The 15,817-nt window shown below is 35.6% G+C and overlaps 2 protein-coding genes across 3 annotated transcripts in view; one reads left to right on the top strand and one right to left on the bottom strand.

The window, feature by feature from the left end:
• The window catches only part of Ppat-Dpck (Bifunctional Phosphopantetheine adenylyltransferase - Dephospho-CoA kinase), a 266,249-nt gene that overhangs the window by 71,664 nt on the left and 178,768 nt on the right, over positions 1-15,817 (bottom strand). The gene's annotated exons all lie outside the window — the stretch shown is intronic.
• LOC137656798 (5'-3' exonuclease PLD3-like) overlaps positions 10,464-15,817 on the top strand; it is an 85,769-nt gene continuing 80,415 nt past the window's right edge. Inside the window, exon 1 of one of the 2 annotated variants that reach the window (XM_068391098.1) lies at positions 10,464-10,597. In XM_068391098.1, coding sequence (XP_068247199.1) covers positions 10,565-10,597 — 33 coding nt within the window. In that variant the 5' untranslated portion in view covers positions 10,464-10,564. The remainder of the gene's footprint in view (positions 10,598-15,817) is intronic. The other variant, XM_068391099.1, reaches the window with a different exon arrangement.

Genomic DNA, 15,817 nt, shown 5'->3' with positions numbered 1-15,817 from the left:
CTTGCCAAGACTGTGCTCCACCCCTGAAGGAAGAGAAACTCAGCAAGGGGGTAGAAAAGTCTGGCCGAAGGGCAGCAACAGTAGTCGAAGGCGATGAATTTATTAAGGTATGAGAAGTTCTCCTTCTGAAGAGAGAAAACCTCACACCTGGGGAGGAAACCTCCCTCGGAAGGGAAGTTGTCCAAACCCTGGAGGAGAACCTCCTTCAGCGTTCAAAGATGATCTGAAGTGCTGGCACGTTGTCACAGGAGTACTTCTAAGAGAAGGGATAACGCCCATGACGACGTCATCTGAGGGACGGCAGCGACAGCAGATTCCCCAGTCATGAACAGGACAGCTCGGCAGAGATAGCAGATTCCCCAGTCATGAACAGGACAGCTCTGCTTCGTTGGTACTCTTTAGTCGAACGAAGAAGAACTGCAAAGTTAACTGGGAAAATAAAATTAAATAATTATTTTAACAGAAATTCCCCAGGGAGGAACTCCGAAGAGGAACCCCGAGGGAATAACATAAAATAAGAATTAAGTATGCGCCCTCCTTCCCCAGATGACATCCATGGGAGATGGGGGGCGGAGTAACAGGAATAAAAACAGAATTATAATTATCTAAATCATCTAAGAATATACACTAAAAGTGAGAACCACTGACCCCCCGAAGGGGAGACAAACAACGAAATAGCAACCTAACCCGGAACGGGAAAGGAGCTATCGTATTAGTACGTAGTTGTAGTAAGGGTGAATGACCTCGAGTAGAGAGAGACCGTAGTCAATCTAAAAAAAGGCCACATTCCCTTCGCTGAGAATCCAAGTTTCCCGTAGGAAAAGAGGCAAAGTGAAGATAATAGATGAATGAAGAGTCCAGGCGATGACGGTTCCCCTGCGGAGGCCGAGTTAACGGAAATACAGTAGGCCGATGGGAAGACCGATGGACCAGAGGGAGAGGTCGTTCCCCACGAAGTGGAACTGTGGTGGCCTTGCACTACGCAAGTGTCGTTGTCGTACATCACACACACAGCACAAATAATGAAAAGAAAACTTACTACAATTCTATACACAAATATATACATAAACATAAAGAATGTTTATATATATATTACAAGTATAAGAAAAAGTAAGTAAAAAAGACAAAAAGCATTAATATGGCTGTCAAAGAGGCGAGGGTGAGAGCGGACACGTCCGACTACCACCCGAGCCGAGAGCAAAGTGAGCTCAGCACAGGTGTGTGTGTGTGGGGGGGTAGCAGGTTACCCTCCCTACCCCTCGCTAACTAGTGGTGGGGTAGTAATCCCTCGTAAAAATTCTAATGGCTCGTCATTTCAGCTATGCCGAAAGTAATAACCCATATTAAATAGTGTGGTTTGTATTTCAGTTACGGAACAAAGATTGGTAGAAGTAGGAGACTCAAGTAGTCTGTGAAATCCAATGTTGGAATGTATGATAGATTGTTGAGCTAACTATCCTTTAGGGAAATAAGTACTGTATGGCTGTTGATTGCAAATAAAAGATTGTATATTGGAATTGTTGGATAGATTATATCACACACATTGGAAAAGGAGGCTGAATACAATAAACGGTTGAATGGTGCAATGGGCTGCTGATAAATCATGGGTAGATATAATGAAGTGATCAAAGTCATGGATGATGAATATAGTGGTGACTTATTTTGCTATTTTCTAGAGCCTTAATGATGGTACAGCTTAATGATGGGAAAAATACATATGCATAAATATATATAAAGCTATATAGTTAATCTTAAGATAATGTGCAACCAAAGAATCAAACGAGGTAACACCAAAAATGCAAATGCTGAAGGGGCCAAAGATCTATGATCCCCTTTTGCATAAGTGGCCAACCACCGACAATTTATGCCTGATTATGCTCCTAATGGTAAAGTACCTAGTAGCCTACCAAGATACCATGAAAAATTTAGATCACCAATTACAGAAAAAAAAAAAAAAAATATTCTTTAAATGTCTGTCTGTAACAGTTATAACATGTTCTAAACAGTGTCTTGTTTATTCCTTGACACTGGCGGTTCGTATTCTTAAACGGGTTCTGGTCGTTAAGTAAAATCATTAGCATACTACAGGTGGAGGGATAAGTAAACTTGAGGTCTTTCCTCGCTCGCGGGTAGAATTCATTATACTATGCTTTGCAAATGAGATTGTTTATTTCTTGCTTATACTGTTGTTCTAATACATTAGAAAAAAAGAATTACACTCAAGACCGTTAGTATACGACATATTTTCCATATACAGTATTAACCCAAAAGGTCATCTTATCTACTCTCATGTTGAGGATTTCATCATTAAAACATGATAAAACTCATAAAAGATGAAGCGCTTGCGCGATGGACTTCAAAAGACTACAGTCACCTATAAAAATGGCATTGAAGCCTTTTGTCAACCTTATCTGAAATCTATTGCAATGTTAAAATTTATAAATAACTATTATTCACAGTGTAAAAATTCAAACTTGGGCTTATGGATGATAATTACTTCAATTTTGTTTTTACTTTTTTGCTCATCCATCAACCTAAATTCTAAAGAAAAATTTTCTTTCCTCTACATTATACTGTATATATGTATCTACAGTATGTATGTATGTATGTATGTATGTATGTACCCATTCTGAGTGGATATATCTTAACGTCATGAAAGGGTTTGTGTATCGCCACGATCAGCAAAGCTGTACTAGTCAGGGCCACCCATACTACGTTGGTTTGCTATGAGCGACCAAACAAGTCTCCCACCATCACCAATCTGCAGTTGGCCAGCCTGGTGATGAAAACTGGCCAAGGCCCAGACATGAATTGACATGTCTAAGGCCTTGTCCTGCATCAGACTATAAACGGCTGCATTTGTTGTTGTAGATCTCCCCTATATAATAGAGAAAGTGTCTACCCATTCCTTGAGCAGGAGGAAAGGGAGTAGTCATACCCTGGGGAGAGGGAGTAGTCATACCCTAGTGAGAGGGGGTATTTAGCAATAACTTTTAACGGGTAACGTACACTGTAGTGCTACATAAATACGGTACCAGACAATTAGTTCCCGGACAATTTAGTACTACACATGTCATTTTATCTATACAGTATATAAAAAGAGATGAACAAAAGAACAGGGTTATCAAAATTCATACTAGTAAAATATATTTACTGTGTTTCTATCCAACACATTTAATATTAAGACAATTTTTTTGAAACCCAAAAATTCGTCATGTACAATGTCTGTATACATTTTGTCCTAAATGGAAAAAGCAAAATGTCATATTTGTTCCTGGATATGCATTTGAATATGCGTTATGCGTAGCTTTTCAAGGTCCACTATCATATATTCACATCCATTGTTATTTACTGCTGTAGATCTTTTACCTTTAGGAATAGTCAGTGTGTTTTGGGACTTCAGGTAATAGGGCAAAAATCTTCAAGAGGTGAAGTTCTTCAGTTGAATGTGTAAAACATAATTGAAAAAATATATCATGGGAAATCTTGAAGGTGCCATCCCTAGCCCAATTTGCACAGTAAACTCCTGAAGGGGATCATCAGTTGCAAAAATTAAAATGCGTTTAACGTCATCTATGGTATTGTCATATTGTAAAAACCAATATCTGTTTAGGGGACCAGCGGATGATTAGCCTGGACACACCTCCGTCGTCTAACAAAGTTTTGTCACAACCGCCAGTGAGCACTCATTCAATTTACTTAAGTTCTTCAGTTATAATTGAACGAGAAGGTGTTCGACCTGCGCTTTCCTTTTCCTTAAAATTTGCAGTAGCAACCTTTGCACCGATTTTCGCTGCAATCATGCTATGATCATGATTCCCAATATATTAGAGCACATGATAAGTATCATCTGAATGAAGACCGGTTTTCACAACACCAATATATTTTTTAGCCTTCGGCATTTTCTTCAGGTATGTAGCATATGTAGCTTTCAGGGTGGACTATTTTTTTTTTTTTTTCATTGTAACTGATGGAGTGAAAGTAATAACTTGTGTCTCCAAAATGTAAGCAATGTAAATAATGATCATATTTTAATCGATCAATGACGCAAGTTATTATATCCCAGCCCCATTAATCATAAAGAGAAAAATGCCTAAGTAGTTAGCACCCATCCATTTATTATTAAGAATACCAGTTTTGCTAGAAATTAATGTATCATAATAATAAAAAAAAAAAAAAACAGAACAGCTGAAATAAGCACATGCAAACAACGCATGTGCAGTAGGCTACCGTAAACCCACCATCACTTTCCCAAAAGAAAACTGTGGATTAGGAAAATAAATGTTCACAATTTAGTTGATCAATATCAAAGTTATTATGTCCCATCCCCCATTAGTCATACAGAGGAAAACACCAAAATGATCAGCAGCCGTCCATTTCTTATGATGAATTCCAGTTTGACTAGAAATTGAAGTATATCAAATATTTAGATGCGATACCACCTACTGATAAATAGCTCCAAAGACAAAGCATTAAATCTGCAGACAGTGAACAATCCTATTCTGGAAGGCAGCTTGGCACTTATATCCTCAATCCATATTGTCCCGAGTTAATCCATCCATCCATATACCAAGGCACTTCCCCCAATTTTGGGGGGTAGCTGACACCAACAATGAAACAAAACAAAAAGGGGACCTCTACTCTCTATGATCCTTCAGCCTAATCAGGGACTCAACCGAGTTCAGCTGGTACAGCTAGGGTGCCACAGCCCACTCTCCCACATTTCCACCACAGATGAAGCTTCATAATGCTGACTCCCCTACTGCTGCTACCTCCGCGGTCATCTAAGGCACCGGAGGAAGCAGCAGGGCCTACTGGAACTGCGTCACAATCGCTCGCCATTCATTCCTATTTCTAGCACGCTCTCTTGCCTCTCTCACATCTATCCTCCTATCACCCAGAGCTTTCTTCACACCATCCATCCACCCAAACCTTGGCCTTCCTCTTGTACTTCCCCCATCAACTCTTGCATTCATCACCTTCTTTAGCAGACAACCATTTTCCATTCTCTCAACATGGCCAAACCACCTCAACACATTCATATCCACTCTAGCCGCTAACTCATTTCTTACACCCGTTCTCTCCCTCACCACTTCGTTCCTAGCCCTATCTACTCGAGATACACCAGCCATACTCCTTAGACACTTCATCTCAAACACATTCAATTTCTGTCTCTCCATCACTTTCATTCCCCACAACTCCGATCCATACATCACAGTTGGTACAATCACTTTCTCATATAGAACTCTCTTTACATTCATGCCCAACCCTCTATTTTTTACTACTCCCTTAACTGCCCCCAACACTTTGCAACCTTCATTCACTCTCTGACGTACATCTGCTTCCACTCCACCATTTGCTGCAACAATAGACCCCAAGTACTTAAACTGATCCACCTCCTCAAGTAACTCTCCATTCAACATGACATTCAACCTTGCACCACCTTCCCTTCTCGTACATCTCATAACCTTACTCTTACCCACATTAACTCTCAACTTCCTTCTCTCACACACCTTTCCAAATTCTGTCACTAGTCGGTCAAGCTTCTCTTCTGTGTCTGCAACCAGTACAGTATCATCTGCAAACAACAACTGATTTACCTCCCATTCATGGTCATTCTCGTCTACCAGTTTTAATCCTCGTCCAAGCACTCGAGCATTCACCTCTCTCACCACTCCATCAACATACAAGTTAAACAACCACGGCGACATCACACATCCCTGTCTCAGCCCCACTCTCACCGGAAACCAATCACTCACTTCATTTCCTATTCTAACACATGCTTTACTACATTTGTAGAAACTTTTCACTGCTTGCAACAACCTTCCACCAACTCCATATAACCTCATCACATTCCACATTGCTTCCCTATCAACTCTATAATATGCTTTCTCCAGATCCATAAACGCAACATACACCTCCTTACCTTTAGCTAAATATTTCTCGCATATCTGCCTAACTGTAAAAATCTGATTCATACAACCCCTACCTCTTCTAAAACCACCCTGTACTTCCAAGATTGCATTCTCTGTTTTATCCTTAATCCTATTAATCAATACTCTACCATACACTTTTCCAACTACAATCAACAAACTAATAACTCTTGAATTACAACACTCATGCTCATCTCCCTTACCCTTATATAGTGGTACAATACATGCACAAACCCAATCTACTGGTACCATTGACAACACAAAACACATATTAAACAATCTCACCAACCATTCAAGTACAGTCACACCCCTTTCCTTCAACATCTCAGCTTTCACACCATCCATACCAGATGCTTTTCCTACTCTCGTTTCATCTAGTTCTCTCCTCACTTCATCTATTGTAATCTCTCTCTCATTCTCATCTCCCATCACTGGCACCTCAACACCTGGAACAGCAATTATATCTGCCTCCCTATTATCCTCAACATTCAGCAAACTTTCAAAATATCCCGCCCACCTTTTCCTTGCCTCCTCTCCTTTTAACAACCTTCCATTTCCATCTTTCACTGTCTCTTCAATTCTTGCGGCAACCTTCCTTACTCTCTTCACTTCTTTCCAAAACTTCTTCTTATTCTCTTCATATGACTGACCCAATCCCTGACCCCACCTCAGGTCAGCTGCCCTCTTTGCCTCACGTACCTTGCGCTTTACTTCCACATTTTTCTCTCTATATTTTTCATACTTCTCTATACTTTTACTCTGCAGCCATTCTTCCCGAGTTAATGCTTACATAATATTATGTATCGACTTCCTGAAATGGGCATCCATTGGAAAGTAATTTATAATGTTTGCTGCATAAGGTTGAGTACAAGGGCCCTCTGTACTAAGTTATGTTAAAATACATCCCAGCATTTTCTATAGGAAATACATTTTTAGAAGAAAATGTTGTCCCGTCCGTAACTATAATAAAATCCAATATTCATCCTTTCAATATTTTCCCAATATTGTCACCATCGACAAACAAGAAATATGTATTTGTCCAACTACGAAATCGTTGTAAGATTAAAAATACGTTGTTTACACTATTGAAACTAATAAAAACGTTCATAAACCCCAAAATAATAAACTGCAAAAATATATGGTCTAGGCATCTAAATCCGTAAAGGCTACCACAGTTTTCTTCCCAAATTGCTAATGATTAACCATTTTCAGGTTTTTTTTTTAATTGTCTTACCATTTCTACTTTATTGACGAGTTCATGAGTCCACTGCTGGAAATAACACTGTTGAAGCCTTGATTCTGGAACATATAAAATGTAATGTAACTCGAACAAGCATCAGTCGGCCAACTGTGCAAAATGTCACCAGCATTGTTGCCAGACTGCTGATTCCCAGCAGCGTTCTTTTACAAATTATAAGGGAAGTTTTTCTTATGCTAGATACGAATCTATGCTACATCATGATGAAACAATTTAGTATTAGAAAAATGTACTAATGATTTTTCTATTTTAATTTAAGCTCACAAAATGTATTTCGATGCTTTTCTGGTGAATTTGGGATCTCATAATCTGGCAACGGTGGTCACCTGTGCAGAATGTCACCCGAGTTACAGAAATACGGATTCATGGAAGTAAATACTTAAATACCTAAAATACATCTTTCATATTATAAATTTCAATATAAAATACACCTGAAACAAAAAATATCCACAATTGACGAAATGACAAAATTCTCCTTTCAAACACAAGGAAAAGCAAAGATTGTGAAGCTCAAAATTTCTTTTAGAAGGGTTACGATATCTTTTTTTTTCTCTTGATCAACATTCCAATAACGAAAGTTAAAAATTAACTGAGAGCAAAGTTATTGAATTAAAATGAAATTCAAGATTAGCAAAATTTGGAAATTTCTTTACGGTGTTGAAATTTTATAAACTTGGGGAAATTGCGTTGAGCTTTCTCTAGACCTTCTTAATGTCCCACTGTATAACAGGGTCGGTCGCTCAAGTCAACATTTTCCATTTACATACATATGTTTTTCTTGTCCCATTTTATAAAATTAAATTCAAGACATACACGAAGTTTACCTTTGCCTTTAAAAATATAAAACAGGATATCAAGTAAATCATGTAGGCCTACATTACTTGCGTATGTAATCATACGCTCAGCATCTCAAAATATAAAATGTTCGTCCATTTTATTATTTCATTTTAAGGGGGAAATAATAATAATAATAATAATAATAATAATAATAATAATAATAATAATAATAATAATAATAATAATAATGCATTTTAGTGCCTATATCAAATTCAAATTCCTTACAACGATAGTAACAATTTATTTCTACGCCAGCATATATATATATATATATATATATATATATATATATATATATATATATATATATATATATATATATATATATATATATATATATATATATATAATTAAATACCGACTTTACCCTCAAATCACAATGTAGGTAGAGAATACGTCAAATTATTTTTAGATATATATAGGAATTTGTCATGTGAAGAATTACGATGGAAATATGAATTACAAGCCCCATTTTCTTAGATATTTTTTCCTATAGTCTTCTCTCATACAAGAAGCGAATACTATTCTTGCCCTATTTCATGGTGACTTCAGATTTGGCATTTTGGCTGGTCAATATTATTATTATTATTATTATTATTATTATTATTATTATTATTATTATTATTATTATTATTATTATTAGCTAAGCTACAGCCATAGTTAAAAAAGCAGGATATTATAAGCCTAATGGCTCCAATAGGGAAAAATAGCCCATTGAGGAAAGAAAATAAATAAACTACACGAGAAGTAATGAATAATTTATATAAAATATTTCAAGCTCAGTAACAACGTTAAAATAGATCTGTCATTAACTATGAAGAGAGACTTGTGTCAGTCTGCTCAACATAAAAACATTCGCTGCAGGTTTAACCTTCTGAAGAGCCATATATATATATATATATATATATATATATATATATATATATATATATATATATATATATATATATATATATATATATATATATATATATATATATATATATATATATATATATATATATATATATATATATATATATATATATATATATATATATATATATATATATATATATATATATATATATATATATATATATATATATATATATATATATATATATATATATATATATATATATATATATATATATATATATATATATATATATATATATATATATATATATATATATATATATATATATATATATATATATATATATATATATATATATATATATATATATATATATATATATATATATATATATATATATATATATATATATATATATATATATATATATATATATATATATATATATATATATATATATATATATATATATATATATATATATATATATATATATATATATATATATATATATATATATATATATATATATATATATATATATATATATATATATATATATATATATATATATATATATATATATATATATATATATATATATATATATATATATATATATATATATATATATATATATATATATATATATATATATATATATATATATATATATATATATATATATATATATATATATATATATATATATATATATATATATATATATATATATATATATATATATATATATATATATATATATATATATATATATATATATATATATATATATATATATATATATATATATATATATATATATATATATATATATATATATATATATAATGTGTTGGGAAATAAACTTTTTTTTCTTCCTTTTTTGTCTTTTTTTTCTTTTTTTTTTTTTGTCGGAGCGAGGGTGAGATAGAATGTTGGAGGTATTTGAGTTCAATATTATTATTCTTATGTGCCAAGGGTGTTGGGAACGGCAGTAAGTAAACGCAACGTGAGAAAAAAAGAATTAGTTTTACATATACAGTCTTGATTATTATGAAGCACCTTTCTTCATGACTCATAAGTAGGCCTACTCTATTAATAATAGCTTATTATTCATTGTATAAATTATGTTAAGAAAGCATACCTTCGTCTCCAATGCATTATATCGTGCTTACTACAAGCCAGATCTCCCCTCCCATCCAAGATAACATAAACACAATACTCTGCCTTCTTGAGAGTATTCTATTCAAAGTTTTGTGAACCAATACTTTATACTTATCAAGGTATGTCTTCGATTTCTATCATCTTCATGCTTTACAAAATGTAGGATAATCTTTAAGACTCCTCTTAATAACGTAGGAAAATCAGTACTAAATTACTCCCCACGTTAGAGTAATGAAAACAAATATGATTAAAGAGGCGAGGGCTTGAACAAGGGGACTAGTAAACAGCAACCGAGAGCGGTTGCCTGCCAAATTGGATACAAGGAGGCGCCAAGTTTCATGAGCCCACCTATATACGGCCACATTAGTATCATATCTACGATATTGTGGACTACTTGCTGGCTCCATTGATGCCATGATCTCTTTGCTGCGTTATTCTATGGGAAAAGAACTTCTAGAGTGATAAGTGGGGTCGGGATCTCGTGGAAATTGGTTTACGTCTCGTGAGATGTTTTGTAAAACTGACTCGGGTCTTGAAGAGGTAAGGATTAGGTGATGAGTTTAAAGTCGAGGCATAGATTGATATGTTATCTGTTTGAAACTGTTTTTATCATATCTTTTGAATTAGATCAGAAAATTTGTACATAGTTTGATCCCAAATTGCAGTGTAGGCCTAACATAAACTGCATGAGGAGTGTGAAAGATTATTTGAAATGCAGAGTTAATATTCAACTAAATTAGTTCTATAGACTTTACCCAATTCTTTAAATTTGTTATATTTACTCATTTAGTATTCTATTTTCAAAATTAAATATATTTTTTGGATCAGTGAATGGTACCTAACTTCTATCCAAATTCACATTAATGTTAATGCAATTATGACATTTAGCAAGATCACACACAGTTAGTGATGGAGTTATTTATGTACTCGAACCAGAAACTAATTATGTTATACAGAAATAAAACTGACGCATAGGTTTATAACAATTTCTCTGCATGAGAGCAAACATATGAACGTAACTGCACCGTACACACACACTCAACACACACACACACACACACACACACACACACACACACACACACACATATATATATATATATATATATATATATATATATATATATATATATATATATATTATTATTATTATTATTACTATCCAAGCTACAACCCTAGTTGGAAAAGCAAGATGCTATAAGCCCAGGGGCTCCAACAGGGAAAAATAGCCCAGTGAGGAAAAGAAATAAGGAAATAAATAAATGAAGAGAACAAATTAACAATAAATCATTCTAAAAACAGTAACAACGTCAAAACAGACATGTCATATATAAGCTATTAACAGCATCAAAAACAAATATGTCATAAATAAACTATAAAAAGACTCATGTCCGCCTGGTCAACAAAAAAGCATTTGCTCCAACTTTGAACCTTTGAAGTTCTACTGATTCAACCACCCGATTAGGAAGATCATTCCACAACTTGGTAACAGCTGGAATAAAACTTCTAGAGTACTGCGTAGTATTGAGTCTCGTGATGGAGAAGGCCTGGCTATTAGAATTAACTGCCTGCCTAGTATTACGAACAGGATAGAATTGTCCAGGGAGATCTGAATGTAAAGGATGGTCAGAGTTATGAAAAATCTTATGCAACATGCATAATGAACTAATTGAACGACGGTGCCAGAGATTAATATCTAGATCAGGAATAAGAAATTTAATAGACCGTAAGTTTCTGTCCAACAAATTAAGATGAGAATCAGCAGCTGAAGACCAAACAGGAGAACAATACTCAAAACAAGGTAGAATGAAAGAATTAAAACACTTCTTCAGAATAGATTGATCACCGAAAATCTTGAAAGACTTTCTCAATAAGCCTATTTTTTGTGCAATTGAAGAAGACACAGACCTTATATGTTTCTCAAAAGTAAATTTACTGTCGAGAATCACACCTAAAATTTTGAAAGAGTCATACATATTTAAAGAAACATTATCAATACTGAGATCCGGATGTTGAGGAGCCACCGTCCTTGACCTACTTACAATCATACTTTGAGTTTTGTTAGGATTCAACTTCATACCCCATAATTTGCACCATGCACTAATTCTAGCTAAATCTCTATTAAGGGATTCACCAACCCTAGATCTACATTCAGGGGATGGAATTGATGCAAAGAGAGTAGCATCATCTGCATATGCAACAAGCTTGTTTTCTAGGCCAAACCACATGTCATGTGTATATAGTATGAAAAGTAATGGGCCTAGAACACTACCCTGTGGAACACCGGATATCACATTCCTATAATCACTATGGTGCCCATCAACAACAACTCTTTGAGATCTATTACTTAAAAAATCAATAATAATGCTAAGAAACAACCCACCCACTCCCAACTGTTTCAGTTTGAAAACAAGGGCCTCATGATTAACACGGTCAAAGGCAGCACTAAAATCAAGGCCAATCATACGAACTTCCCGACCACAATCAAGGGATTTCTGTACAGCATTGGAGATTGTAAGAAGGGCATCACATGCTCCAAGGCCTTTACGAAAACCAAATTGCAAACTAGGGAATAGATGATTACCTTCAGCAAACCTATTAAGACGTTTTGCCAGAAGACGTTCAAAAACTTTAGATAATATGGGAGTTATGGAAATTGGGCGGTAATCAGTGGGACTTGAGCTACCACAAACACATTTACATAGAGGAGTAACATTACCAATTCTCCAACTAGTGCTAAAAGCTCCTCTTCTTGCTAACTTTCGCAAAATAACAGATAACTTTGGAGCTAAGAAATCTGCTGTCTTTATAAAAAACAAAGGAAAAATACCATTTGGGTCTACACCTCCATAAGCATCAAGGTCCATCAACAGAGCTTTAATCTCACGAGATCGAAAAGCTAAACTAGTTAGTTTAGCCTCAGGAAAACAGGAATGAGGAAGTTCAAGTTTTTCATTACTCTGTTTACTGTCAAAAACATCAGCCAAAAGGGTTGCCTTTTCCTTTGGACAGTGAGTGACTGAGCCATCTGGTTTAAGTAAAGGAGGAACTGTTGCATCTACACCAAAGAGTGCAGATTTAAGGGTAGACCACCATTTATGTTCCTGAGTTGTACCAGAAAGTGTTTCTTTTATGGTTAAATTGTACTCCTTTTCAGTTGAGGCATAAACTCTCTGAGCAAAAGCTCGAAGCTGAGTATAGTTGTTCCAGGTCAAATCTGTATATATATATACAGTATATATATATATATATATATATATATATATATATATATATATATATATATATATATATATATATATATATATATATACAGTATATATATATATATATATATATATATATATATATATATATATATATATATATATATATATATACAGTATATATATATATATATATATATATATATATATATATATATATATATATATATATATATATATATATATATATTTATATATATATCCATATATATATATACATACATACATATACCAAAGGCACTTCCCCCAATTTTGGGGGGTAGCCGACAACAACAAGAAACAAAACAAAAAGGGGACCTCTACTCTCTACGTTCCTCCAGCCTAACCAGGGACTCAGCCGAGTTCAGCTGGTACTGCTAGGGTGCCACAGCCCAACCTCCCACATTTCCACCACAGATGAAGCTTCATACTGCTGAGTCCCCTACTGCTGCTACCTCCGCGGTCATCTAAGGCACCGGAGGAAGCAGCAGGGCCTACCGGGACTGCGTCACAATCGCTCGCCATTCATTCCTATTTCTAGCACGCTCTCTTGCCTCTCTCACATCTATCCTCCTATCACCCAGAGCTTTCTTCACACCATCCATCCACCCAAACCTTGGCCTTCCTCTTGTACTTCTCCCATCAACTCTTGCATTCATCACCTTCTTTAGCAGACAGCCATTCTCCATTCTCTCAACATGGCCAAACCACCTCAACACATTCATATCCACTCTAGCCGCTAACTCATTTCTTACACCCGTTCTCACCCTCACCACTTCGTTCCTAACCCTATCTACTCGAGATACACCAGCCATACTCCTCAGACACTTCATCTCAAACACATTCAATTTCTGTCTCTCCATCACTTTCATTCCCCACAACTCCGATCCATACATCACAGTTGGTACAATCACTTTCTCATATAGAACTCTCTTTACATTCATGCCCAATCCTCTATTTTTTACTACTCCCTTAACTGCCCCCAACACTTTGCAACCTTCATTCACTCTCTGACGTACATCTGCTTCCACTCCACCATTTGCTGCAACAACAGACCCCAAGTACTTAAACTGATCCACCTCCTCAAGTAACTCTCCATTCAACATGACATTCAACCTTGCACCACCTCCCCTTCTCGTACATCTCATAACCTTACTCTTACCCACATTAACTCTCAACTTCCTTCTCTCACACACCCTTCCAAATTCTGTCACTAGTCGGTCAAGCTTCTCTTCTGTGTCTGCTACCAGTACAGTATCATCTGCAAACAACAACTGATTTACCTCCCATTCATGATCATTCTCGCCTAACAGTTTTAATCCTCGTCCAAGCACTCTAGCATTCACCTCTCTCACCACTCCATCAACATACAAGTTAAACAACCAGGGCGACATCACGCATCCCTGTCTCAGCCCCACTCTCACCGGAAACCAATCGCTCACCTCCTTTCCTATTCTAACACATGCTTTACTACCTGTGTAGAAACTTTTCACTGCTTGCAACAACCTTCCACCAACTCCATATAACCTCATCACATTCCACATTGCTTCCCTATCAACTCTATCATATGCTTTCTCCAGATCCATAAACGCTACATACACCTCCTTACCTTTTGCTAAATATTTCTCGCATATCTGCCTAACTGTAAAAATCTGATTCATACAACCCCTACCTCTTCTAAAACCACCCTGTACTTCCAAGATTGCATTCTCTGTTTTATCCTTAATCCTATTAATCAGTATTCTACCATACACTTTTCCAACTACACTCAACAAACTAATACCTCTTGAATTACAACACTCATGCACATCTCCCTTACCCTTATATAGTGGTACAATACATGCACAGACCCAATCTACTGGTACCATTGACAACACAAAACACACATTAAACAATCTCACCAACCATTCAAGTACAGTCACACCCCCTTCCTTCAACATCTCAGCTTTCACACCATCCATACCCGATGCTTTTCCTACTCTCGTTTCATCTAGTGCTCTCCTCACTTCCTCTATTGTAATCTCTCTCTCATTCTCATCTCCCATCACTGGCACCTCAACACCTGGAACCGCAATTATATCTGCCTCCCTATCATCCTCAACATTCAGCAAACTTTCAAAATATTCCGCCCACCTTTTCCTTGCCTCCTCTCCTTTTAACAACCTTCCATTTCCATCTTTCACTGTCTCTTCAATTCTTGCGCCGGCCTTCCTTACTCTCTTCACTTCTTTCCAAAACTTCTTCTTATTCTCTTCATATGACTGACCCAGTCCCTGACCCCACCTCAGGTCAGCTGCCCTCTTTGTCTCACGTACCTTGCGCTTTACTTCCACCTTTTGCTCTCTATATTTTTCATACTTCTCTATACTATTACTCTGCAGCCATTCTTCAAAAGCCCTCTTTTTCTCTTCCACTTTTACCTTCACTCCTTCATTCCACCATTCACTGCCCTTCCTCATGCTGCCTCCAACAACCTTCTTGCCACATACATCACTTGCAATCCCAACAAAATTTT

This window comes from Palaemon carinicauda, chromosome 17 (genome assembly GCF_036898095.1).
Source record: "Palaemon carinicauda isolate YSFRI2023 chromosome 17, ASM3689809v2, whole genome shotgun sequence".
Classification (NCBI taxonomy): Eukaryota; Metazoa; Arthropoda; class Malacostraca; order Decapoda; family Palaemonidae; genus Palaemon; species Palaemon carinicauda.
This window is presented reverse-complemented; position numbering and strand designations above follow the sequence as displayed.